This window comes from Arthrobotrys flagrans (assembly GCF_004000055.1).
Source record: "Arthrobotrys flagrans strain CBS H-5679 chromosome Unknown unitig_0, whole genome shotgun sequence".
In the NCBI taxonomy this organism is placed as follows: Eukaryota; Fungi; Ascomycota; class Orbiliomycetes; order Orbiliales; family Orbiliaceae; genus Arthrobotrys; species Arthrobotrys flagrans.
Genome location: NW_027137550.1, coordinates 2,024,007 through 2,048,289, shown reverse-complemented (window position 1 = coordinate 2,048,289; position 24,283 = coordinate 2,024,007). Strand labels below are relative to the sequence as shown.

The 24,283-nt window shown below is 45.4% G+C and overlaps 5 protein-coding genes across 5 annotated transcripts; all 5 read right to left on the bottom strand.

The window, feature by feature from the left end:
* Nucleotides 1-552: 552 nt before the first annotated feature.
* DFL_003692 (uncharacterized protein) lies at nucleotides 553-1,065 on the bottom strand (the record flags this gene model as incomplete). Its single annotated transcript, XM_067632665.1, has 1 exon — nucleotides 553-1,065. The coding sequence occupies one exon, from the start codon at nucleotides 1,063-1,065 to the stop codon at nucleotides 553-555; it is 513 nt and encodes a 170-aa protein (XP_067490912.1).
* A 3,697-nt stretch (nucleotides 1,066-4,762) lies between these two features.
* Nucleotides 4,763-6,380, bottom strand: DFL_003691 (uncharacterized protein; the record flags this gene model as incomplete). Its single annotated transcript, XM_067632664.1, has 3 exons — nucleotides 4,763-5,969; nucleotides 6,032-6,221; nucleotides 6,314-6,380. 3 exons carry the CDS (start codon nucleotides 6,378-6,380, stop codon nucleotides 4,763-4,765), a joined length of 1,464 nt encoding a protein of 487 aa, XP_067490911.1.
* An 8,133-nt stretch (nucleotides 6,381-14,513) lies between these two features.
* Nucleotides 14,514-15,510, bottom strand: DFL_003690 (uncharacterized protein; the record flags this gene model as incomplete). The annotated part of the gene is made up of 2 exons (XM_067632663.1): nucleotides 14,514-15,360; nucleotides 15,416-15,510. 2 exons carry the CDS (start codon nucleotides 15,508-15,510, stop codon nucleotides 14,514-14,516), a joined length of 942 nt encoding a protein of 313 aa, XP_067490910.1.
* Nucleotides 15,511-16,193: 683 nt separating this feature from the next.
* DFL_003689 (uncharacterized protein) lies at nucleotides 16,194-17,892 on the bottom strand (the record flags this gene model as incomplete). Its single annotated transcript, XM_067632661.1, has 2 exons — nucleotides 16,194-17,352; nucleotides 17,717-17,892. The coding sequence occupies 2 exons, from the start codon at nucleotides 17,890-17,892 to the stop codon at nucleotides 16,194-16,196; spliced, it is 1,335 nt and encodes a 444-aa protein (XP_067490909.1).
* Nucleotides 17,893-18,723: 831 nt separating this feature from the next.
* DFL_003688 (uncharacterized protein) lies at nucleotides 18,724-22,227 on the bottom strand (the record flags this gene model as incomplete). The annotated part of the gene is made up of 4 exons (XM_067632660.1): nucleotides 18,724-18,797; nucleotides 18,871-19,741; nucleotides 19,807-21,551; nucleotides 21,612-22,227. The coding sequence occupies 4 exons, from the start codon at nucleotides 22,225-22,227 to the stop codon at nucleotides 18,724-18,726; spliced, it is 3,306 nt and encodes a 1,101-aa protein (XP_067490908.1).
* Between the last annotated feature and the right edge of the window lie 2,056 nt (nucleotides 22,228-24,283).

The window sequence follows — 24,283 nt, the reverse complement described above, 5'->3', positions numbered from 1 at the left end:
GTATTTCTTTTGGAACATCAAGGCTTAGTGAACATGCGGAGAAGCGCATTTTATTTGTGTTTTTCATATGAATGACGGAATCTCACTTTCCCCACTCTCAATCTTACCTTCTCGACACTCCTTATCTGTTGTACTTAATTCCTAATCAGTAATGAAAACAACTACGGAAATGAAGTGAATTTTATGAGGGTATCTATAGCACTCTATTTCCGAGCGAGATATGGTTACGGCTTGTCAAACCAGCAAAAACGTTATGAGAGAAGTGATATATCGCAGAATTTATAAAGTAATAAACTGGACTATTGTAAGGGTTCGGGTTCATTATGAGTAATCTTAATGTAAATACATGCTGGGGCAAAAGGAGTGAATTCGGTTGGCCCTTTTGTCCATGCTATGATCTGGAATCTAATATGAAAATAATGATGATAAAAATGCAAATGCTAGCTAAAATCCAAATAATGCTGTCATATGCTATGCCGTTATATGCTATGCTATGCTATCCCACACTCCATTTCCAATGCTTGTTCATCCTCCGTACTCAACTATCTCCATCTAATTCTTAAGGGCCTGTGGAAGGGTGTACTTGGTGTTGCCAAAGAAGTTTGGAGCAACTGGGAAGGATGGTCCGCGGTGGAAAGAACCAGTCTTGTTCTGGTATGGACCATCTTCAGCCCAAACTCCGAGGACGTTCTCAGCACCAACGAGAGATGGGGCTTTCCACAAAACGCAGTCGCAGTTAGCCATGATTTGCCAACCGATGCAGTTGTCAGCAGCCTTGCAGGAGGTACAACAATGCATTGGGCCGAATGTTTGGTGAGACTCTGTGACGATTTCGAAAGCTGGGACACCGGGTTGAGTGATAGTGAATGGTGCGGTAAAGGAGTCTTCATAGTGGACCTTCAAGCAACGGGCTGGGGTTGGGTGGTTGTAGGCGTCAGTGCCCTTGGAGCCTTTGCCCCAGCAGATATTGACATCGCGAGCATCGAGTTGGTTTACTGGAGAAGCGGAGACGGCAGCCGAAAGAGCGGCGACGGAGAGGACGATGATTTGAGTGAAGGAAAGCATTTTGATTATATTAAAGATTGGTTTATAATTGTAGTGGATTAAGATTATAAAGTAAAGTAAAGTTGAGAAGCTGATACGAGACTGTTATTTAACGATTGGGTTGAAATCTGTAGTCTTTTTGAAGCGAAGGCTGTTTGATGCTGAAGCTGATGATGATGATAATGATAAAAATGAAAACATCCTGAGAGGATTATGGCTTTCTTATACCTTTTCGCTCACGATAGTCCGAAGGAGAAGACCGATACCTCAATCTAACATCACTTCCAATTTTCTCGCCAAGGCTGGGGTTGGAAATTTCGATCATAGTCGTAGGGCTTGCCGGACCAGTCGTAGGGCGCTGCATGTTGGCAGATCGAACTCTGCAGCGAAAATTCTAACCGGAAGTAACGTCAGAGCCCTGAAGCTGCACCTCGCGGATATTTACATCGTCGTCTCGCATTTGAGGCCTCCGCCGAGACGTGTTCCCCACAACCCAAAATCGTTACATCTAAGAACGCCACAAGCATGCCGCATATGCGCCTTACCTAGCATTGTTGGATATTCTGTGTTGCGAGATTTCCTCGTTTCCCATAGGCTAGAAAAAATCGAAATGGCCAATAAAAGTTAGCTTCGTTACATAATTAGAACATCGGCTGGAAGAATTTTCCCAAAGAGATCGCGGAGCTCTGGTGGAGCATTTGTTGTAGTACAAACAGGCGGAGCAGCTTTCTTTGATTTTCGCGCAGTTCGGAGCTTGCCAAGTATGCACAATGACAAGATATCTAGGATCTTGCTCGCAGAATGTTACCAAAAGGGCCTTAAGGGCTTCATGCAACCCAGACAGGGCTTCGAGACTAGCAGCCCAGCTCGCGGAATGCTTCTCGAAGGAGGTAACCGAGAATCATATTTAGCAACCTCATAATCTTAAGCCTTACGGGGATCAGAAGGGCAGATAACACCAGGCCAATAACTAGCATGAACTTTACATAGATCTAGATGTGCTGGACATAAATATTTTGACTAAACTAGTCTTGGTTTTTTACACACCTCCCAAATTTCGAGTCGTCTATTCTTACCCAAAGTGTCTAGTCGGCTGAGGCCGAAACGACCATGCTACCTAGAGGCCTGTTAGTCAACTGATATATGTTAGCCGTACTTCCAATCGATACCTGGTTTCGATGAAACCTCATAACCGGTCTTTCTCCTACAGTTACATCCACCATCTTGTCGCGATTTTATAGGCCCACCAGAACTTCTGCTTCGAAGTGAAATATGGTTACAGACCGCGACTTGTTAATTAATGATTTTACGGGATCTATGATATCAAAACACCCAAAGGCCATGGAATGTATTCTACCGGCCGCCATCAGCGCATCGAAATTGATGATATCAGCTGAAGAGACATTAAAATTGTCTCGGGCACTGGTGCCTTGGGCCATTCGTGTTCCACTGCAAGCGATGGCTAATTCTATTAGCTACCTGGCCCTGCTATGAACGAGATTCCACAAACTGTATCGTCAAAGGCCTCACACTCAGAGCCCCACAACCACGCTTAAATTTTTTGGCATTAGGTATGTTGAGTTGATTCCGTGGTATGCAGGGCAGGCCAGGTACTTACAACAAGCTGCTAAAGCAATTTAACATCATAGGCCCTAGGGAATATCAGCTTTATAGAGAGGAACTATTCAGTGTTGGGTGTTTTATAGTTTTTGTCGGCTATAGTTAGTAACTTCCCCGATCTCTATCTATTCAGTACTAGTATCTTTGCTTCGGCTGACTAGAACTATATGTTTCAGGCAAGGGCAGTATCAAAGATGGGGGAAGTGGGACAGCGGATGTCGGGTGCCCCGGCCCCACCTGCCTTTGTGAGAACTTAACACACTGTGCCTTATCGTTATAGAATCCAAAACATACCACCGGATTTGTTAAGGCTATCGATAGATCATACATATTAGTGTGGCAAACTATGAATCTAGGGCTGCCAGATACTGGTAACTCACTAGTTCTACCACAGATTCTAGTGCAAGATCTTGGAAGCTTAATTAATCTCAGGGTCTCAATACCGAAACTGTTCCCGAAATCAAAAACGAAACCCAAGACACGTGTAGGACGGTACGCATATATGATCGACAAATGGCGTTTTTAGCAAGGACAAAGGAGTTTATGTCTTGGCCGGATAGACAGATAACGCTTTGGTTTTCGAGGGAGCCTAGTATCCACATACATGCATATACTTACATAATTTACCAAACTCACGGATAGCGGACGGCTACGACAACGAATATATTAACATCTTTCACCCCTCCTCTTGGTGAACAATACATGCTTCCGATGTCAATTGGAAGAAAGTTAAACACATGCACGCATTATCTAACAGAACCTGTTATCTTCTGCGTTGCGCACCAAAAGGCCCACACCCCAGCCACAACAGCAGACGAGACGGTTATCCAGGCACCCACATTTCACCAAAAGACAAGCAACCATGATAGATAAGAAACCCCGGTTTTGATAAGGCAATATTAAGCAAGAGCAAATGGAAGAATAAAAGTCTATAATTAACCAGGTCGCCGTCCACAAGTTCCTCTATCTTGCAGGATTAATGGGCTCCTACCTTATTGCAATTTCTCTTCGAGATCTTTTACTCACAAGTTATGCTTTCGAATATGCCTTACAAGCCCGATTCAAGCATGTTAACACATATACCTAGTTACGGAACACTAGAGGATCGACTAGCCTATGGACTCCTAACCTCTGCGTCTGATACGTACAGCCGCCAGTTCAACTTCCCGTCAATAATATCGCCAAAATCCCCCCAACCGAAAAGAAAATAAAACACTTATGTTTCAGAAAAACGAATGCTAGCCAATGGCATCTATTCCGAATTTCCGAAGCAGTTTCTCATCCTTGGATTACACATTTGACCTACGCGGTATCAAGGGAAGAAAGAAAGCGGGAAGTTCATGTTGCGGGTGACATTTCGAAGATATGACAAACAGGAAAACGTAATGGTCACCCCCAAAATGAACGCCAAGCCGGTGTCGGCTCCAACACAACAACACATGCGTCTTGTTGATCTTCAGCTGGGGCGTAGACTCTACGAGACCGGCGCAGACTTCAGCGACAATCCGAATGCGGGGATGAAGGGTCTAAAGATCATTGACGCTTTCGAATAGTAAGAGAGGGATTATTACACGAACGGTCAACATAGCTGCTATTATTATATTTAGGTAGCTCGGCATCTACATAGCTACCAAATATAGTCTCACCTGGTCCCTTATTGATAAAAGTAGTTAGTGCTGAGGGCTTTCAGATTACGCTACGTCACAAACCCTAGTAGTTACATTCGGAAAGGAATGTATACGAAGATGCACGCAGTTGGGTAGTGCTTATGGTGCATTGAAATAGAAATGTATAATCTGGTCTCGTCTAGTCTTGGTCTAGCACTGTGAAGCGATTTAGTAGCGAGATCATCGTGGACTTAATTAACCGTTACGAAATTACTCAAGGGACGGACATCTACGATTGAAAGTATTTGATCAAAAGAAAGATATAGCTTTCCATTATACTATATAGGAAACACGCTATTCGAATTAAGAGTGAAGACCATCACAGGGATGCATAGGAGAGACTAAAAAGTTATAGACATGATGTAGGCAAGGTCCGTACTCATGTTGGACAGAAAAGAGAAAAACAAAAGTCACTGTTTAAAACGATCATTCTACGGTTTCGCTTCTACCTGAGCAGCATCATCGCCGTCCGAAGATGGAGCCGTAGTCTGTGGTGGGACCTTGGAAGCCCGCTTGGCATCAACGCCAGCCTCGAGAACTTCCATGAGACCATATTCCAATAGCATCTCACCCATATCGTAGTGATCAATGCCCTTGTCCTCAAATTCAGAGGGGATTCGGAGATCGAGTCCAGGAATCTTGTCAAGAACGAAAAGAATGAGACAGGTGACAGTGAAGGCGTATGCGAGGATGGCAACACAGCCGGCGAGCTGGTATCCGAGCTGGATGTAGTTCTGGTTCAACCAACCACCGTCGATTTCAGTGCTACCATCAAGAGCAGCAATATAGTCAGCAGCAAAGAGACCGGTAAGGACGTTTCCGACAAAACCACCAACACCGTGAAGAGCAAAGACGTCGAGACCATCATCAATCTTGAGAATGTGTTTAAGGTCGAAGGCGAAGTTGGAGGCAGTAGCAGCGAGAACACCAATTGGGACGGCAGTGTAGATAGGAACGAAACCGCATGCTGGGGTGATGCCAACTAGACCAGCGATGGCACCGGAGCAAAGCGACACAATTGACCATTTTTGACCCTTGCGGAAATAATCAATAATGCAAAAAGTGAGGGCACCACAAGAGGCAGCGAGGTTGGTGTTGACGACAGTGTAGATGGAACGGATAGACATGTTGACAGCAGAACCGCCGTTGAAACCAAACCAACCAAACCAAAGGAAGACTGTCCCGAGAGCGACGAAGAAAACATTTCCTGGCTTGTAATGTGGCATCTTTCCACCATGATCCCCAGTTCTGCGACCAACCATCAAGGCATAGGCGAGAGCACCTGCACCAGAAGACATGTGGACAGGTCCACCGCCAGCGAAGTCGAGAGATCCAAGCTTGGCCAACCAGCCAGCGCCGTTCCAGGTCCAGCAAGCGATAGGATCGTAGACAATAGTCGTCCAGATGAAGAGGAAAACCATAGAGGGGAGGAGACGACCACGTTCGACAGCACCGCCCAACATGATGATACCGGTAACGCAGGCAAAGACAAGTTGGAAGAAGTAGAAGAGAATATCTGGAACCAAGCTGGAACCAACGGAGGGAGCACCAAGAACGTGCATTGAACCGAAGTTTGTGAGGTCACCAATGAAGTCGTTGGCACTATGCGAGAAAGTCAAGGAGTAGCCCCAAAAGAACCTAAAGGTCAATTGTCGTTAGATATCAACCGTAATCGAGATTTCGTTAAGCTCAAAGCTTACCATTGGAATGTGACGATCCCAATTGCGACGAGACTCTGCCAAAGCTGTGCGGCGGAAGCATGTTTTCTCGACAATCCGGCGTAGAGAAGACCGACACCTGGAATCATGAGCCAGACCAAGACGGCGGAGGTAAGGACCCATGCGAGATCACCGCGATTATATTGGTCATTCATCGCTGCAGAAATGGTGACTGTTTATAGTCAAGACAGACTTCTGGTTAGCCGTTTCTGTTGTTTTGAAGCCGCCCCTCCTCGAGATAAAGGTGTCTGCAGAAAGACATACCATTGCTGGAATCACCTCCGTCGAGGCCGTAGACCGTCAGGTCAATTGGCGCCTCCTCAGCCGACATCGTTAGATATAGGCGAGTGACTTTTATTTATCGATAGTAAAGAAATGAATCGACACCGATATGGTACAAGACAGTAGAGATGTTGAAGCTACTTCCTTTGTAGCGGTCGTGTGATGAAAGGAAGTTGCAAGTTGGTGAAACTAGCGGAATGGGATGGAGGGGGAAAAATTGGAAGGAGAATGGGATCAGGGTCCAAGATTATATATGATAACGACCACAGCGAACAACTTGACAGAAGGTATCCTTGGGGAAATACCGAAGCCTCAAAGCAAGTCAGTTTCTTTTCTTTTTCTTTTTATGGATAAGCCCCGAGGAAAGGTTCCCATGCATAAGAACACACACTTCAGACATACAGTATGTACCTGTCGCAAGTCAGGTCACACACATCTAGTAAGTTATCATCCCCTCATCGTTTTTTACTTTTTGATAAAATTTATTATTAAACGCTACGGAATATCGCAATATCAGCGCCGGCAGTGGTAGCTAGCATTAGGATCATAATCAGCAACATTTTGGCTTTGGCGGGCGCACGACCCAGGGGTGGTTGGATGGGTGGGAGAATGTGCTAAGTCTGCACGTACGGTAGACCCCCAAAGATGGACATCCATCGAAGGTAGTGGCCCACCTGCATGGGCTATTGGCTTCTCCATTTCCACTCCCACGAATCGCGAGCCTGCTATGTTCCTCCCCGGCGCTGGCTCTAACGAGGATACAAATTGTATTCAGCTGCAAAGTCCCGAAAGCCTTCGACATGGACAGGCGAAAGCGACATTGCATGGCACGACGAAAAAGAAAAAAAAGCAAACCTAGCTATAATTTAATATTTGCAATTGGAATGCCTTGAGCAGATAAGGAATGTTGCTATGCTTTTGAAATAAGTAAACCTCCCTAATACTCTACCTTCTATTTTGTTTTTATTTTTTATTTTTATTTTTATTTTTTTATAATATCGTGGTTTTCTAGAATTCTCATCAGCAAAGATTCATGACAATTGCTATGTCCCAGATCCGGCCGAATATCTAACTTTCGGAACAACGACAAACAAAATGACAACCGGCCAGCTAAGTTTCATAGATAAGGATGAATCAAGATATCTTCTTCTCGCCTTCAAATCCAACAAGGCTTGTGGAAGGAGAATTCGAAGCTATAATATGTCTCATCCCACCATTTTCCCGCCACTTGGGACATCACATACATGTTTCGATATCCGAGAACGTGCCCAGCACTTTCCGAACTGCATTTTGTCTTGTCCACAAGAAATAGCTTGTCATCCGGATAGCTCGGTTCAAACACGCGAATAAAACCCAGGTCTTTCCTGTTTTTAGCAGATACCGTCCTCGCCGATTGATTTTACGATTAACTGGCATAACCTTTAATGTCCTATTTTCGATGTCTACAATGAACATATCCATAGTGAGGGACTAACTAAACCAACAAGGATATCCAATCGACGACGCGCGATTGATCGAAGAAGCGAACTGGCAGAAGCAAGAATGACTGTCATGAGATGAAAACAAGACACCTTCAAGCTTCCCTTTAGTTTGAGACACCCGAGATAAGGAATCCGCATGTTCTTATAGGCTGAATGGCCTGCCAAGACGGCGCGTTGGGGTTCAGAAGGCTAACCGTTTGGCTGCAAATGCTAGCTAAGGAACGCCACAAAGATAAGGAAAGATCTTGGCCTGCGTTGAAGGCCTGCAGACGGGTGGATCTGGACGCAATGTAGGGTGACCCCCATTCCGATGCACTTTTTTCCAAGCTTACAATTCTGGTTACTTTTCACAGGTAATTTGGCTCGCAGGAGGGAAAGTTCGATGCAAAGGTACACACGCTGCAAATTAGGTATATGCGCGATACATATGGAATACCTTTTAATTTCATACTCACCTGCAAAAAATGCTCCACTGCTACTCCACAATTCTAAAAGCTAAGTTCCTCGATACCATCGCCGCTTAGGAGGTCGCCGAAAAGAATTCCCTGTCGCTTATGAGGCACATCTATTCCGAGATAAGGTGAATCACGATCATATGAAATGACGAGCATGACCTGTTTCCCCTATGGCGGTTGAAATGCAACCACCTAGTTCCAGTAGGCGAAACCTTCATGAATTCACTTGGGCTTGGGCCCTTGAACACGATTATTGTATTATTTCGACAAAACTTGATTTCTTTTGGGAGTGATCATCACGACATATCGTCTGTATGGAGACTGACAAGGCATTTCCATGACTTTGAACCGAGAACATTGCAGAAATGTTATGAGCAACTGAATTCTAATCAGAACGAACAACTTACCACGAAAAAAGTGATAGAAACGTTCGGAATAATTACCATAAGCGTTTTCAAATCATAATATTTGAACGTTGATAACGTAAGGTTCAAAGGCCGATCGAGGTGCCCGGGTGAAGTCGGGTTTTTCCAAGACAAACTTAACCTTAACTATGGCTTCGGTACCCGAGTTTCGTTGTAGACGCCTCCTCATCATTCATCATGTGCCCCGTTCGGTGCAGTTATTCCGCCAAGTTAAAAAAAAAATATTATAAACCGACAGAACATGAGTTTCTGTGACCAATTCGTCTTACTGTTTGCCGATATCTACGAATATCCTGTGCCTTCGATCTTTCCCGCCCCGATATGTATGCCAGAAGCGAACGCGAACATCGTCGGACATATACAAGTTTCGAAATCGTCTTGGAGCAAAAAAGCACTCAACCAGGGGTTTTCTGCAGAACACTCTGTCCGGTGAACTAACTGACAACCGAAGAAAAAGGGAACCATTTTCCAAGACCCCCTCCCAACACAATTCGAACCAAGATGTGCCGAATTACTCATGTTCCGAAACGGTGGCAGCCCACAAACCGGTATATCCAAGACGTGGGATCATGATCACACATGTGTTCCCAAAACCTGCCCCATCCTATCGGTTTTTCATCGATGTCGAGGTATGAAAGAGAGCGTCGGATATACGGTAGATATTCCGCGGCGAATTATTCTCCAACGGTGGAATGCCTGTCATCGCGTAGCTGCAGCCAACATTCCTTTTCGGCCTCTCTCAAGAAAGAGAGGATCAACGATCCAGGGAAGTTGAAAAGGGTTTTTCCATACGACGTTTCCAGAAGGCTGAAGGCAAGGGACGGACAGATATGATGTGGATCCTTTCTGTTGGATGGGCGCAGTACACCAACTGCAGGAAGCCTGCTGCACAAGCATGAAATTTGGGTTGGAAGATTACGGTGACACAATCGAGAAAATGGGTAACGGGAACACAAACCAAAGGTAGCGGTGTCGTTGTTATGGGGAAATTTATCTGCTCCAGCACATTGAAGGAAACCCGGTAAATGTTCTATCAGCGTGTTTCGCATCCTTATTATCCAAATGCTGAACTGCGAAGGCTAAAAACGTGGACTCGGAGTTTGGAAAAGGGTCACTGTCACCTTCGCATTGAAGTGTTGGGCTCACATACATCGACGTTGATATGTATACGCCATTTCCGGCTTGGCTTCAAGGCAAAACATGCTAGCTTCCCGCTCTCAGGACGATTAGCGAATATTCGATCCGCTGATATGGATTAAGCTTAAATTCTCGCGTGGCTAGAAGAAAAGCCCTTCGGGGTATTTTTGGTTTTGAATTTCTTCTTCTTTGCTTCCAAAGTTTTGGGGTTTTTGGGCCAGACGGCGAGCACTTGTTTAGGGGAGGTTTTACGTAAAGCGTACGTTATGGGAATGCTTCGTCGGCGAGGGCATGCCAAGCAGCGTGTTGGGAAATCCAGTGGCGAGTAAGCGAAGGGCGTACAGAATTAAAAACCTCTGGCATGATGAGATCTGTAACAGTAATGGCGCATTTTATAATTGAAATTGGCTTGGCTCCTTCGACTCAATTATACAAATTGGTTTATATCATGCTTGAAGCTTCAAATCTAAAGGGCATGATGTTCTAGATCACAAAATGCAACATCCAACACAGTCCGCTTCGAAACCACCATAAATTTATAAAACACTATTCAAGTATTATCTACACCGAGAAATCTAGGTTATGCTCAAAACTTCGGTGGGCCAAGGAGATCTAAGTATCTGCGAACTTAGGAAAGAAGGTCTGGCTTTGACCAAATCCGCATAGACTTATCCTTGCTCACAATAAGAACTTTAATTTTATCTGCTTTTCTTCCGTTTGTGTCTTTGCTTTTAAATTTTGCGATTTCAACCCGAGAAGTTGGCTCCGATAGACTGCATTTCGACGGATATATACGGCATATATTATGTCAAAATTAGAATTACGTATCCGAAAAGGGTGGTCGATGAGAGGAATCAATCGTCCAAAAAGGTAAGCTTAAGGTTATCCTAGCCAAGCTGACCAGATCGAAGTGAACGACCAATACCGTTAAAACCCAAAATCCCTCCGTTAACAGTGGGGCCATAGTCAGTATGGGGCACGAACGGGTTATCATTCGCCTCCGGATTTGTTCGCAATTGGACATCAGGTCCTTGTATATTAAACAGCGCCTCCAAAACCTCACTCGTATAATCTTCAGGAAGTACCAAAGGATTATTCCCAACAAAACTCGACTGAAAGTCATAGTTAGCAGGCGGTCTAACCCTCGAAGCACCCTTTCTTTTTCGTCCATATATTAGGCATTTATAAGGTCCTTGAAGTCACTACCGGGACTAGTAAAAAGAGAAGGCGGGCCAATAGTAGGTGACTTATTGGCACTTACATTTCGCTGCTGCGGAGGAGCCCCGCGTATTATAGGTTCCTCTCGTATGTTGTCCCGTGGGTCTTCCTCTTTCTCTTCTTCCTCTTCGACTCCTTGAGTTGGGGTTCTTGCCATTTTTCTTGGATTCAGAGGTTTACGGCGGTCCGGACAAGATGTTAGCTGGACCAATGGGAATCCGGGTTTTCGTCTCTGTTCGACAATTCCCAAAGTTAGGCACACCTTCATCTCTGAAGCATTGAATTGTAAAAGTTTACTCAATTTCTAGGGGAAACCTACAAATTCCACCGGATCTCGACGATTTCTCTCAGGGTTCGATGCTGCCCACCGTTCTAAACACGGACCGTGGTAAGAACGTCCACAATCCCCTAATAAAGCACTCGACGGCCCTCTTTCAATAAGTGGTTGCAGACAAATCGTACATAGCCACTCTTTATTCCCAGCCGAAAGGTCAGCCACCACTTCATCAAAAAGCCTTTTATCTCGATTCCACTTCTTCTCTGTCTTCAACAGTATATCTTCTGAAGGATTAACCCTCGAAATATGTGGTTCGTCAAAAACGCCAAACTCAACGAATCTATTAGTCTAAAATTTCCTGTTCGCGTTTTGATCTCCTGGGGTATATCGTATTCTCCACCGCTATACAGCATTCGTAGATGATTCGGAACCTTATATTCGTCATCTTGGAAGAACTCAAATTTGATATCACTGTCTCTGTTCGGAATGTCATATAATATAACGTTTAAAGCCAAGTTTCTGACATGTTCGAAAGTATATATTCTTCTGGTTATGGTATCCACGAGAGGGGAACAAGGGTTCTGGGTAGCGGGTTCCTAGGTGTTTGTTCTAGCCGTCGATGGTCTTGGGTACCAGTTGATTGCTGATTATTACGTCTCCTTCGATGTGGTAGACGAAATTTGCGCCTTCGGGGGTTTTAAGGAGTGCTACTACCGCCAGGAAAGGAAATATGGCAATAGGGATGGCTGTGAAACGTAAATAGTACCACATTATGACAATGTTTTGGTGGCATTTTTTACCCACGGCATGTTACCCGTGTTGGCGAACTGAGCTCAATAAGCTATTTCGAAGTATATATGGTAGGATGAGTAGAAGATTTCGTGCAGCGATATTGCGAGATGACTGGCCTCGCACCGGAGGGAAGGTGTTTTCTTTGACTTTGTGTCTAGCTAGTTAGGGCCCTTTCGTCAAAATTGGCCAGGTACCAAACAACATTTGGTGAACTGATATAGATTGTTTTCGTTGTGCGAAGTTCATAGTGCAAATCCAACTTCAGGAGTCCGTAGGAGAAAAGAAAATCTTCAATATGGGGGATGAAGAAGGGATGGTGGAATCTATCTGGGAGAGACCACCCTCTCGATATTTCCCCAACCCCTCAAACACGCCTGACTAAAATTTCTTCATAACCCTCTATTGAGATCCCCGAATAACCTACCGTAGGCAATATCTTTCACCCGGAAACTTACTACCCCGAAGAACCCAGTCCCAAGAAAACTAATAATCAGCAAAGTACCCATCAGCACCATCAAAATTCCACAGGCAAGATGTTCACGAGGATGGATATCAAGATTCCCAGGGCCCTTAGCCCTTCCTCCCGAAAACAGTAGAGCTCTACCATTGAAAATTTCATAAAAACTGCTCAAGATTAGAAATCAAAATCGAATAATCAAGATATTTCATGAAACTTACAAATCCTATCATGCAGTTGAAGAAAGCTATTTCCTATTCCAAGGAAATACTCCCTCATATGATCCTACGAGATGCATAGAAAGTGGAGATATATCCAAATGGTCGGATAGATACGTGTCCCCGAGAAGTTTCTGTTGAAGCTGTCCGGGGAGGTTTTCGTTGTGGATCATCCCTGGAACCCGAGGTCTCGAGATAGAGTCTGAATGGAGACTACGGTGAAATCCTACCTGTGGGAATTCTTGCAATTAGGGTTTACGGCATGTTTCTCCAGTTCCTCTGCACTAATTGTAACAGAAAACGTCCTGTCGTCTCTAAATTAGGGTATTTAGAATAGAATATAGCAGGCAGGCCGGTTTATGTTTGATTATACACCAATGCACTTATCCAATCTAGAAATCATACTCTGTAAACTTTCAGCATATATTATAGAGACTGTAGGCCGGGGGATACTCATACGGTAAGGTCACAAATCTTGTTATAGTAATTCAGCGAAGTATTAGTACATATGACGAATTTTGATATTGATATAGTTTACACAAAATTAGCTAGCACTGCATGATGCACTGGAACAGTAAGATTTTTCACTCTAACTAGAATATTTTATGATATTATATCGGAATTAGTAGAAAAAGCTAATAGCATGATCAATTCCTCCTAAAGTATCATGGGTTCGTAGTAAACATCCTTTTGGGGATATTGGGAACTCAGCCTTTCGAAGTTCATCGTATATACCTACTAAATTAATCCTAGATAGCTCTTACTTGTAAACTTCTAGGTAGCAATATATCCCCGAACTTCCGTCTCTAAACCCGCCAGTTAGCCCGACCGATACCCTGACTATCGATTGATACATCGATCCAACCCCTCAACACCGGAAATCCCACATCCGAGTTGCGGGGGCGGTAGCACAACGCTATCCCCAAATAGTTCTAGTATAGGAGTACCACATTTTGCCAAGCTATGAATCATTTCAATTCATTTCGCTAGCATCCGAATTCAGACACCCACCACAATGAGCAACATTGATGGGCTGGCACATCAGTGCTGCGTCAGAATTGGAAGATTCAGTGTTCGGGGAGCATAACCCGGGTTGTACGGGGTCATGATGATTTTTTGTCTGCAGAGGACGGTGAATTTTGGCGTCGTTGTGAGCTTTGTAATATCGTAACCGTAAGATTGAGCTCTTATAAAATGTATGTTGTGTATCTGTATATTGTTAGAATAATATAGAATATCGAATTCAAGAAAAATACAATGTTGTGTCCAGCAGAAAATCGAATGAGATGAAAAAGATCACAAATTGTTAGCGATGCTAATGGTAAGAAACTTGAAGAACTTCATGATCTTTTTATATACGTCTTGAGAAAACTTGCACTTTTGGCAAGAAAGACTCATACACATATCGAATTGGGATTATGTCCAAATGACGATAGCATAACTTCCTTGCCCAAGATAACCTGGCTCATATATAGAACAATCCATAGCCATGTATGAGGACCGTATCGCTGACATCGACTGATCATACAAAATCCCATTTGTCAATATCATTTCTCACTGTTATCATCATGCATAAGCCCTACAGGGTTCAGATTACAAAAGACGTTCGAGAATCAAGGCTAACTCTTATTCCCATTGACATATTAATAAGGTACACATGTATGCGAATCTGGGTTTCACATATAGATCCCCTTCCGATCTCGACTTCTCCACAATGAATAGCTAACTATCGCCTCCCTTCCCCTTCGCCATAATCTCCCTTAAAACTTGTCCTTCAGCCTCCTTTCTCGCCAGCAAAAGCCTCAACTCATCCCGCTCCCTCGTCATATCCGCCAACGCTGACTCCAATTCCGAAATCCGATCAACCTTCTTCTGTCTGTACTTCTTAGCGGCAAGGTTATTCCTAAACCGCTTGTCAAGTACTTCTGGAGAATTTTCGTCCTCTCCTGCGATCGTGGGAGATACAGAAGGAAGAAACTTAGGTTTGGGCTTTGGTCCTGGTTTGGTCCTTTGTTTTTGGACTCGGTATGGTTGCTGTTGGGAATGATGGGGTAGAGGGGGAAGAGAAGGGGTGGATTGAAGTGAATGCGGATGATAAGAAGATGATGATGTCGAAGGCGACCCGGAAGCCGTGGACCCTAGGGTTGGGGAAGCCGATGAAGTCGGGGTTGGCGTTGGGAACAGTGGAAGCCCCATTGTGTATTCATCGAGTGGAATATGTTGTGAATGTAGAGAGAGCAATGAATCCAAACTTCCCGATGAAACCATGTTCAAAGAAGGATCTTGAAGTGATGTTGTAGAAGACGGCTGGGAGAAATCCCCCGAACCGCCGCCTTGTGAAGGCGTGGTCGAGGTTGTAGTTTGAGAATTTGAAGCAGTGTTGATACTGCTGAAATCAAGGAACGAATCAATGCTGTCGATACTCCCGTTCCCTCCTTCCAATCCTCCTCCTCCGTCCAAGAAACTCCTGAAATTTGTAGAAAAATCAAAATCAACAGTAGAAGAAAGATACGCATCAACCGATACAAAATCGTTAAAATTACAATCAATATCCTCGAGAACGTCCGTACTAAAATCAAAACTTTTACTCTGTTGCTGTTGCTGCTGGGTGGAAGATGAACTACCACGGTGGCACGCCGGTTCCTTCCAACCGCTGCGGCTGGAAGAACATAGTGGCTTCTGTGGATGTGAAGAAGAATGCGACGATTGAGATAGACATGCTTGCAATGTAGTGGTTACTGTGTCGCTTGAAGGCCCCACGGGGAGACCTGGGAGGGAAACGCTTTGAGTTCTCGAAGGCCCTGTAGAGGATTGAAGGCCTTCGGTGGTCGCGGAAAAAGTTTGAAAAGTTGAAGTCGCTGAAGAGCAAGTGCTCTGGTGAGGAAAGAAAGAGGAGAAAGGAAAGAAGGGCCTGGGGTTCGATCTTGCTTTTAAAACCGCCCAAATCTAAAGGAGGCTAGCAGGGCAAGGTTAGGGCCAAGCTAAGTTCGGCCAGGGTAGTGCCAAGTCCCGCCGGAAACTATGGCTATGACTCTGACATGCAGGAGTGGTCAAACTTCAGCCTAGTTATTCGCCAACCGCCGAAAATACTGGCCGAATGAGGTCTCCATGCAGATGATGACAAAGAAAGAGAGAGAAAAAGAGAGCTCGAGAGAGATCTATCTATTAGAGACTAACAATGGACTCGTACAAGATAGTAGTATACTGTGTAGTATGCATGTAAGAATCAGTGTGCAATGCAACCTCGAAGAATTCCAATAGCAGTTAAACAGTATGCAATGTCCTCCGGCGCTGTGATGCCCTCTTGCTTGAGGTGTATACAGCAGTATCCCCAAATCTATCAAACTATCGTCTGCCCCTAAGTATCCTTATCATAATCTCTCTAACAATCTTCAGATACTCCTAAGACCTCCTCCTCCATTCCGTTCCTCCACCAGGTGCTCTTCCACCGCTACTCCAGCTGCCACCTCCTGTGTTCCCTGGCGTACTAATTCTCCTTCCTGGTGGTGCTGATCCACCACTAATAGCTTGAAACCCGCCATTCTTCACACCGACAATGTAAATAACATAAAGAACACCAGCAACCATGCCATACCATATCAAAGTAGCAATGATGCTGCTTATAATCCAGAAACTAACAACAGCTCCTCCAAGGAGCACCCAAGGGTTCTGTTCACTAGCCTTCTGTGCAATCCACTTCAAATCGATATCTATTCCTGCAAGCTGGAAGTTTTGAGGGATACCATTGTTTCCAGGTGTAGCCGCCGGTTGGCCCTGAGTAGCATGTTGTAGGTAATTTAGTGCATTGCCTAGTGTAAATGGGCTGCCTCCCTGCTGTTGTGATGGTGCTTGTGGTGGTGGTGCAGGAGTCTGCGGAGTAGCTAAATGGCTTGATAGATAGTTCATAGCATCACCAATGTTAAAGGCATTGTTGTTGCCAGAAGCTGTATCAGGTACCGGCCTATTGTTGTAACCTCCAGGAATATTGTCATACTCTTGCTGTGGTTGCTCGTCAGGCTTTGTAATACCAGCCCGGGAACCGATGAAAGAAGCGGCGGATCCTAAGACGCTGCCAACAGCCGCAGCGTTATCTGCGTTAAAGATTGCAGACATTATGCTACCAGATGGTGTTCTTAGAGCACTTGAGGCTGTGGCTACTCCGTCTCGTGTAATGGCGCGAGAAGGAGAGGTACTAGGTGTTCGGTCTCGATTTTGTTGACTAGGTCGTCGGTCGCGAGACCTGGAAGCGGAGTCGTTAGAGCTTTCGGAAGGTGTTCGAACGTGACGTCGATGGTATGGAGATTCAGAGCTAGATGTTGCAGTAGAGTATGAATTCTGCTTAGGAGTTGGACCAGTACCGAATGCAAGGTCGAATTCAGCGTCTTGTCTACTAGTGAAGGTGGAACGATATGATCCTGAGATGGAGCCCCTATTGCCTGCTTGAAGAGATGGAGGAACACCGTAGGAACTGGAGCTTTGTGGAAAGGACGAAACTTGCGGGATTAAGAAAGGATCCTTAGGGACGACTTCTGGGATGACATTTGGAGTGCTGGCGTGCGAGCTGCAGAATCATATGCATGTGCATGTCAGTGACAAGGTTTTTAATCGACAACTGTTCACCGCACACAAAGCAGACGTGGCAGTTTGTGTGATTGTGATAGATAAGTACACAAAGAACAAAGGACGTCGCATGCCACAAAGGAATAATTCTTATTTATATTTATTTTTATGTCGAAGGTCTTCCAAAGAGGGGAGGGTCTTTCGTTTGTAGAAACGGCCAGCTGCAGCGGACGCTACGGTCTCTGCAGGCACCATGTCGGCATCACGAGACATGACCACCCCTCTACCTCCAAACAAAACCATCTTGAACATTCGATACTAACTACCACTAGCTTTTCCTTAACCGGAACGTTGAATTGACTTACGCATTAGGTACATCATCGGACCTCCAGCCTTCGAAGCCAGGCACCGAGTGCACATTCCGATTCCAGTCGTTTACAGCCGGGTAGTTGGCTCCGGGCGGGTTTGGCGTCCGTCTGGTAGGACTCCGATTGGGATTCGAATTCGACGGCGAGTAGGCACGATACGGGTAGTCCGACATTTTGAACGAACGAACGAACGATAGTAATAAGACTTATAAAGAAAGAATGAGTCTGTCCGTCTGTATATCTGATTGTGTGGGTTGTTGGCTGTGATGGATGGTTCAAAGGGCAGCTAAAGCAGGGACCTCCGGACACCTGCTGAACAGTACCGCTTTTAAAGATACAATCGCCGAAGAAACGACGACCACGCAGACTAGCGGAGGGTTATACAGCCAATTCGACGGTAAAATGTCGTTTTCTTGGGTGTTTCGAGAGCGTGACGGAGAGAACCGTGGCCTTTAAAGAGCGTACGTAGCAGTGTTACGTAGGATGTTGTCGGTGGTCGGACCAAAGTTGTGAGGCAATTCAGTTTTGTTTTGCCGAAGACCGCATTTGCTAAGACTTCCGCAAACGCTAATCACCAGCTTCCAATCTCAGAATATCCTGGATACCCCAATTAATTCCTCAAGCCAAGACGCGTTTGAAATATTTTCAGGTCAGCCTCTTTGCGTAGTATAGCAGACAAGATATTGACGATATAGTATATTATCATAATATGATACGTAAGTAGTATACAATTCTTTTTCTTATTTAAAGAAGCAAAAGAAACAGAAAAAGGAAAAGGAAATTTAAAAGGCATGCAAGGGCGTTGAAGAGCTTTTCTCTATATTGCTTCCCACCCAGAAGAAGATTTTGAACTCCATGTTAAATGTAGAGGTTCCCGTCATGTTAAAACCGAAGTAGGACTATGAAACGCCGATTTGATGTTGAAAAACTTGGAAGTAGACTCTTCAAAAGAAGAAGTAGAATGAATCAAAAGGACCGGTAGAAAGTATCTAGTCTAGGCTAGCTCAGTGCTCAACCGGAGCATCTCCCTCCTGGGGCATCGGATCGCAAGTGCAGAAAAGATTCGTGTCACCGAAGGCTATTAGCTCATTGTCAGTATTGATTTATCCAATATAGTTGTGGGATTGGTAGAACGGGGAAATACTACTTACCATCGTCCACTCTTGCCACTGTTGGCCAGAATTTCCTCTCACGCAGGTAATCAAGGGGGTATCCCGCCTTCTCCCGTGTATATCCTCTATCCTTCCATGCCTCATCTCCCTGCAACAAATCTTGTATGGGATGTGGTGCCATCTTCAATACATTAACATCCTTACGCATCTTGCCCTCCTCTATTTCCCTGATTTCGTTTCTGATTTCAATCAAAGCGTCGCAATACCTGTCCATCTCTTCCTTGCTCTCGCTCTCCGTCGGCTCAATCATGAGAGCTCCGGGGACTGGCCAACTCATGGTAGGTGCGTGGAATCCGTAGTCCATCAAACGCTTTGCAATATCAACAGCCTCGACACCAGAAGCCTCCTTCAATGGTCGGGGGTCTAGGATAAACTCGTGTGCGCACCTGCCATTCTCATTCGTGTAAAGAATGTCGTAGTGTTCACTGAGCCGCTTGGCCATGTAGTTGGCGTTTAGCAGACATATCTCAGTCGCATGTTTCAATCCAACTGCACCCATCATTTTGATGTAAGAGTAGCTGATAGGCAGGATGCTGGCACTTCCGTATTGTGCCGAAGACACCGGTCCGATAGAGCTAGTCGCGTCCTCTCGTAAAGTCTTAGAGTCCTTCGTGTGTGATGGGAGGAACGGCTCGAGGTGTTTGGCCACACAAACGGGTCCGACACCAGGTCCACCTCCACCGTGTGGGATACAGAAGGTCTTGTGGAGGTTGAGATGGCAAACGTCAGCGCCCAGATAGCCAGGGGATGTGATTCCAATCTGGGCATTCATGTTTGCACCGTCCATATAAACCTGCCCGCCATTATCGTGGACTATCTGAATTGCATCCTTGACACCAGGCTCGAAGACCTATAAATTAAGGGGTTAGTTCTATCGATACCTCATGTGGTATTCAAGTTTAGGGATATGCATACACCAAAAGTCGAAGGGTACGTGATCATAGCACCAGCGAGCTTATCACCAAGCTTTTCGGCTTTCGCCTTCAAATCCTCGAGATCCAAATTACCCGTCTTCGCATCACACTTGACCGGCTGAACCTTGAAGCCAACCATCGTCGCACTGGCAGGATTCGTGCCATGTGCACTGACGGGGATCAGAAGCGTGTCACGTTGGCCTTGTCCGATCGATTTCAGGTAATTTCGAATCATCCTAAGCCCGGTAAACTCTCCTTGCGCTCCAGAATTGGGTTGGATGCTGCAGGCATCAAAGCCCGTAATCACACAAAGCTCCTTTTCAAGGTCTTTGACCAAGTCCGGGAAACCCCCAAGCCTAAACAATGGGGTAAGCGGATGGAGGTTGGCCAGTTTTGGGAAGCTCAACCCTATCATTTCCGATGTAGCATTTAACTTCATCGTGCAGGAGCCAAGAGGTATCATGGTGTTTGCCAGCGATAGGTCCTTAGCCTGTAAGTGGTGTATATACCGCAACATTTCAGTTTCGGAGTGATATTTATTGAAGACTGGTTGTTCCAGGAACTTTGACTGTCTGGCAAAGTCTGCTCGGACCTGCCCCATGTTTCCAGCTTCCAGCACTTTTCGAGTAGCATCTTCGGCAATCTTGCCGGAGTGCCGGTCCAACAAGTAGTATTGTTTTTTCTCATCTCCGTCTGTTGTTGCCGGGGCGTCACGCCTAGCAGGTCCAATGTAGTTGAATCGTTGGATTAACTTGCCAAGTCTAGACCAGTCCGTAACTTCATCGAATGACACGCTTATCCAGTGGTTATCACCATCTTTATAGCCCCTCAGTTCCCCGGCAAACATATAAGACAGAGTTTGCATCTTTTTCCATGTCTTCGGGTCGGTAAATCCAATGTGCACAGTATCAAAATCGCTTTCCTTAACCAGTTCTGACGGCCAGCCGATATCTAATAGCGCCTGAGCAAATATTTGCCTAGTAGCCACAACTTTTTGTGCAATCTTCTTGAGCCCCTTCGGTCCGTGGTACACGGCATACATGGCGCTCATATTGGCGAGAAGCGCCTGAGCGGTACAGATGTTACTGGTGGCTTTTTCGCGTCGAATGTGCTGTTCACGAGTCTGAAGCGCTAGACGGTAGGCCTTGTCGCCAAGCCTATCTTTGGATGCTCCGATTAAGCGACCTGGAAGCTTGCGTTTGTGCTTATCTGATGTTGCGAAGAAACCTGCATGGGGGCCACCAAGACCCATTGGGACTCCAAATCGCTGAGCGCTACCAAAAGCAACATCAGCACCCCATTCACCGGGCGGTTTCAGCATCGTGAGGGCCAATAGGTCAGTGCCACAGCAAACTATTCCACCTCTTGCATGAATATCCTCCGTGAAGCTCGGAAGCCACTTTCCAGTATTCGAGTCTATATCAGGGTATTGAACCATCGCACCGATCATGTCGCCATCGCCAATCAGCTCATCTAAATTGGCACTTTCGAGATCCGCCACAACGATTTTGATGTTGAACCCTTCAGCGCGTGGATATAGCCCAGCAATTGTTTGGGGGAACATCTTATTCGAGACGAGGAAGAGCTTTTTTGTTGACTTCTGCCTGGATGCCGGAAGGCACGCATAGGCAAATGTCATTGCTTCGGCCGCAGCGGTCAGTTCGTCAAGTACCGATGCATTTGCAATTTGGAGGCCCGTAAGAGACGTAACCATGGTCTGGAAATTAATTAAAGACTCCAGTCTTCCTGTATAGCTGTAAGCATCTGCACCATTTCAACAAAAACAAGAAAAACAGAGAAACTTACCCTGGCTGATCTCAGCTTGATACGGTGTATAGCTGGTATACCATTCTGGACACTCCAAAATATTACGTTTAATAACTTCAGGAACCTTTGTTCCATAGTATCCCTGGCCGACGAACGAATATGAATTCGTAACGGCACTCACGATTTCTTTCAATCTTTTCTGCCATTCTGATTCGGAAAGTCCATATTTTTGAGACACCTTCAATTCCTGGCCTGACCTGATCTGTTCCGGAACAACGCTGTGAATGAATTCCTCCATAGACTTCATACCTATAGTATCAAGCATCTGCTTTACTTCCTCGGGATCGGGTCCAATGTGTCGTCGAGGAAGGGTGTCGAGATCCGCGAGCGGCTCCGGTGCCGTAAGATTGGTCTGTCCATCGAAAACCAGGTTCTCTTTCATAAACGGGAGTTCAAGCTCAGGTCCGCGATACGGGATGTTCCAGGTTTTTAGACGGGGTTTGATTTTCCCTGCCGGGATTTTGGCCTTGTTGGCATCATCCGATATCGTCTTATCCGAAAGACATCTTCGAATAGTGGTAGCAGGCAAGCGTGCCGCCAATCGGTGTCGCGTGGGAAGGATAATTCGAGTGGATCTGGCGAGATGTGTCGTCATATTGCTGGTGTATTGGGCAAACGCCTCAAAGACGTTGAGATAACGGTTTATTCGAGTACAAATTAATTTTATTTTTTTATTTTTTCAGCCGTCCCGGGCCAAACTTTCTTGAGGACGAGAGCCTCGTAAGGAAGATACAGGAGATGTATCAACCAGAAAGTCGGTGCGCCAATGCAATAGAGGTCCGAGAGATGTTGGCGGTTGTTGGTTGTGAAGAGAAAGATTTTTTTGGCGATAGAGGTTGTTGGGATGAAGGAAATCTCGTATCAAAGGCAACTTTTGATACACCCATGCCAGTGGATTTTCTCGTACCACTGCCGAAGTAAAAAAAATTAGTCTTGCCATTAACCTTCTAAGACAGCGACTAATTTTTTTCTGTTTGTTTGGGCAGTAAAGCCTGTGAAAAGCCCGAATTCCAATTGGGCTTTAAACTTCTCATAGACTTTTCGCAATTCGGCTATCGATGTCGCTTGAAGTGAGTTAGCACAAGAGCTACCTATCAGTGCTCCCTATTACATACCACATGGAGCTGCAAATGGCCCCTCCAAGTCTTCACTGCTCCGACAAGGGTGTAAATGCAGCTAAGAACTCCACCGATAAGCAAGGGACCGCCTGTGTAGGCATGCAATGTTCATCCGTCTGTACCCTACAGCACTTGTCCTTCCGAGCTCCAGTCCCGTTCATGTCGCCATCCAGCCATTAGTCCGCCAGCAAAGATGATAACGGGTAAACTCGGGGCTAGTTGGCTCCTTCGGTGGGTTTCCGACTCAGAAGCCTATTCTGATCAGACCAGCGAGTGTTCTTGACGATTCGGGCCAGCCGGCCAACGCATCGGGCGGGTTTTAATTCACATTTTTCTCAGGTAAAATTGACATAAAAAGTCTCCGAAGGGAAATATCATTGCAATTGCAATCGGTACTATCCGCAGAGACTGGTCGACCTCGGGTCCGAACAAAGTCAGTCTTGGCGAGAATCCGGATAGCAATCATCGGGATGGGAGAACTGCAATGATCTGTCGTGTTTCCTGGAGGTTGGAGAATTCGAAGCTCGATAGCTTGGGCTCACAAATTGGCAGAGATGCAGATGTCGGAGTAAAAAATTAGGGTCAGGGGGCTGAGATGTTGCATTTTTAGCCACCAACGCATTATGGGGGAGCCTTGACGTGGGGCGACTTCGCTAAATTCCGCCTTATGCATGGCATTGATCACTATGCCTTGAATTGACAGCTTATGTTAACAAGTTACAGGGAAATATCTTGGAAAGTATAAGCTACCGAAATCATGAAACGTATGTCATCTGACAAGCGAAGGTAGATGGATACAATTTTACAATCGGACAATCGTACCGAGCTAGCTTGGCACCTTGACATCCAGTCCCTGATCATGCGGTCGCTAGCGTTCCCGGTCTAGACTTGGTCGCCTCGAAACAAGTAGATTCAATATTTCCCTGTTTTTCTTGTCTCGTGAACCAGAATCCGGTTTTGTTTTCCAAATTTATCAATCATCAATTCGCCGTGTACTTTTCGTTCTTATAATATTACTTCGCACATTGCCCAGACAGACTAGTTCACAAGGCCTATATCTCCCGCACGGAACATTGAGATCTTTAGTCCAATGGATTGTGACATCAACGTTGTGATCAGTCCCTGCATTATGTAGACTTCAATCAAACCCGATACGCCTTCTGAGTCAAGTGGAGCACCTTAGATGTAGCTTACAAGAATAGAAGAGCCCAATGTTCACAATCTCAAATACAATGCCAAGCATTATCGAATTGCGACGGTGCTTCAGAGTCGAGACTAGATTTTGTGACAGGAGATGGGTCACATGCTCCAACCAGAGCTGGATAGGAACGTGCATATCTTACACTTCCAAGAACCCGAAATTTATTATCTGGTTAGCCAATTCTAAAACTAAGTGCCTACTTAGTAAAAAAGAGTTCATATCAATGACTGTACACTTTCGGGGCAGTTTCTTTCCTTCCACGAGAAGGACGAATGTAGGTCCTCAACTAGATAATTTAGTGAAAAGGATTGCGATCAAGGCAGACGCGTCGC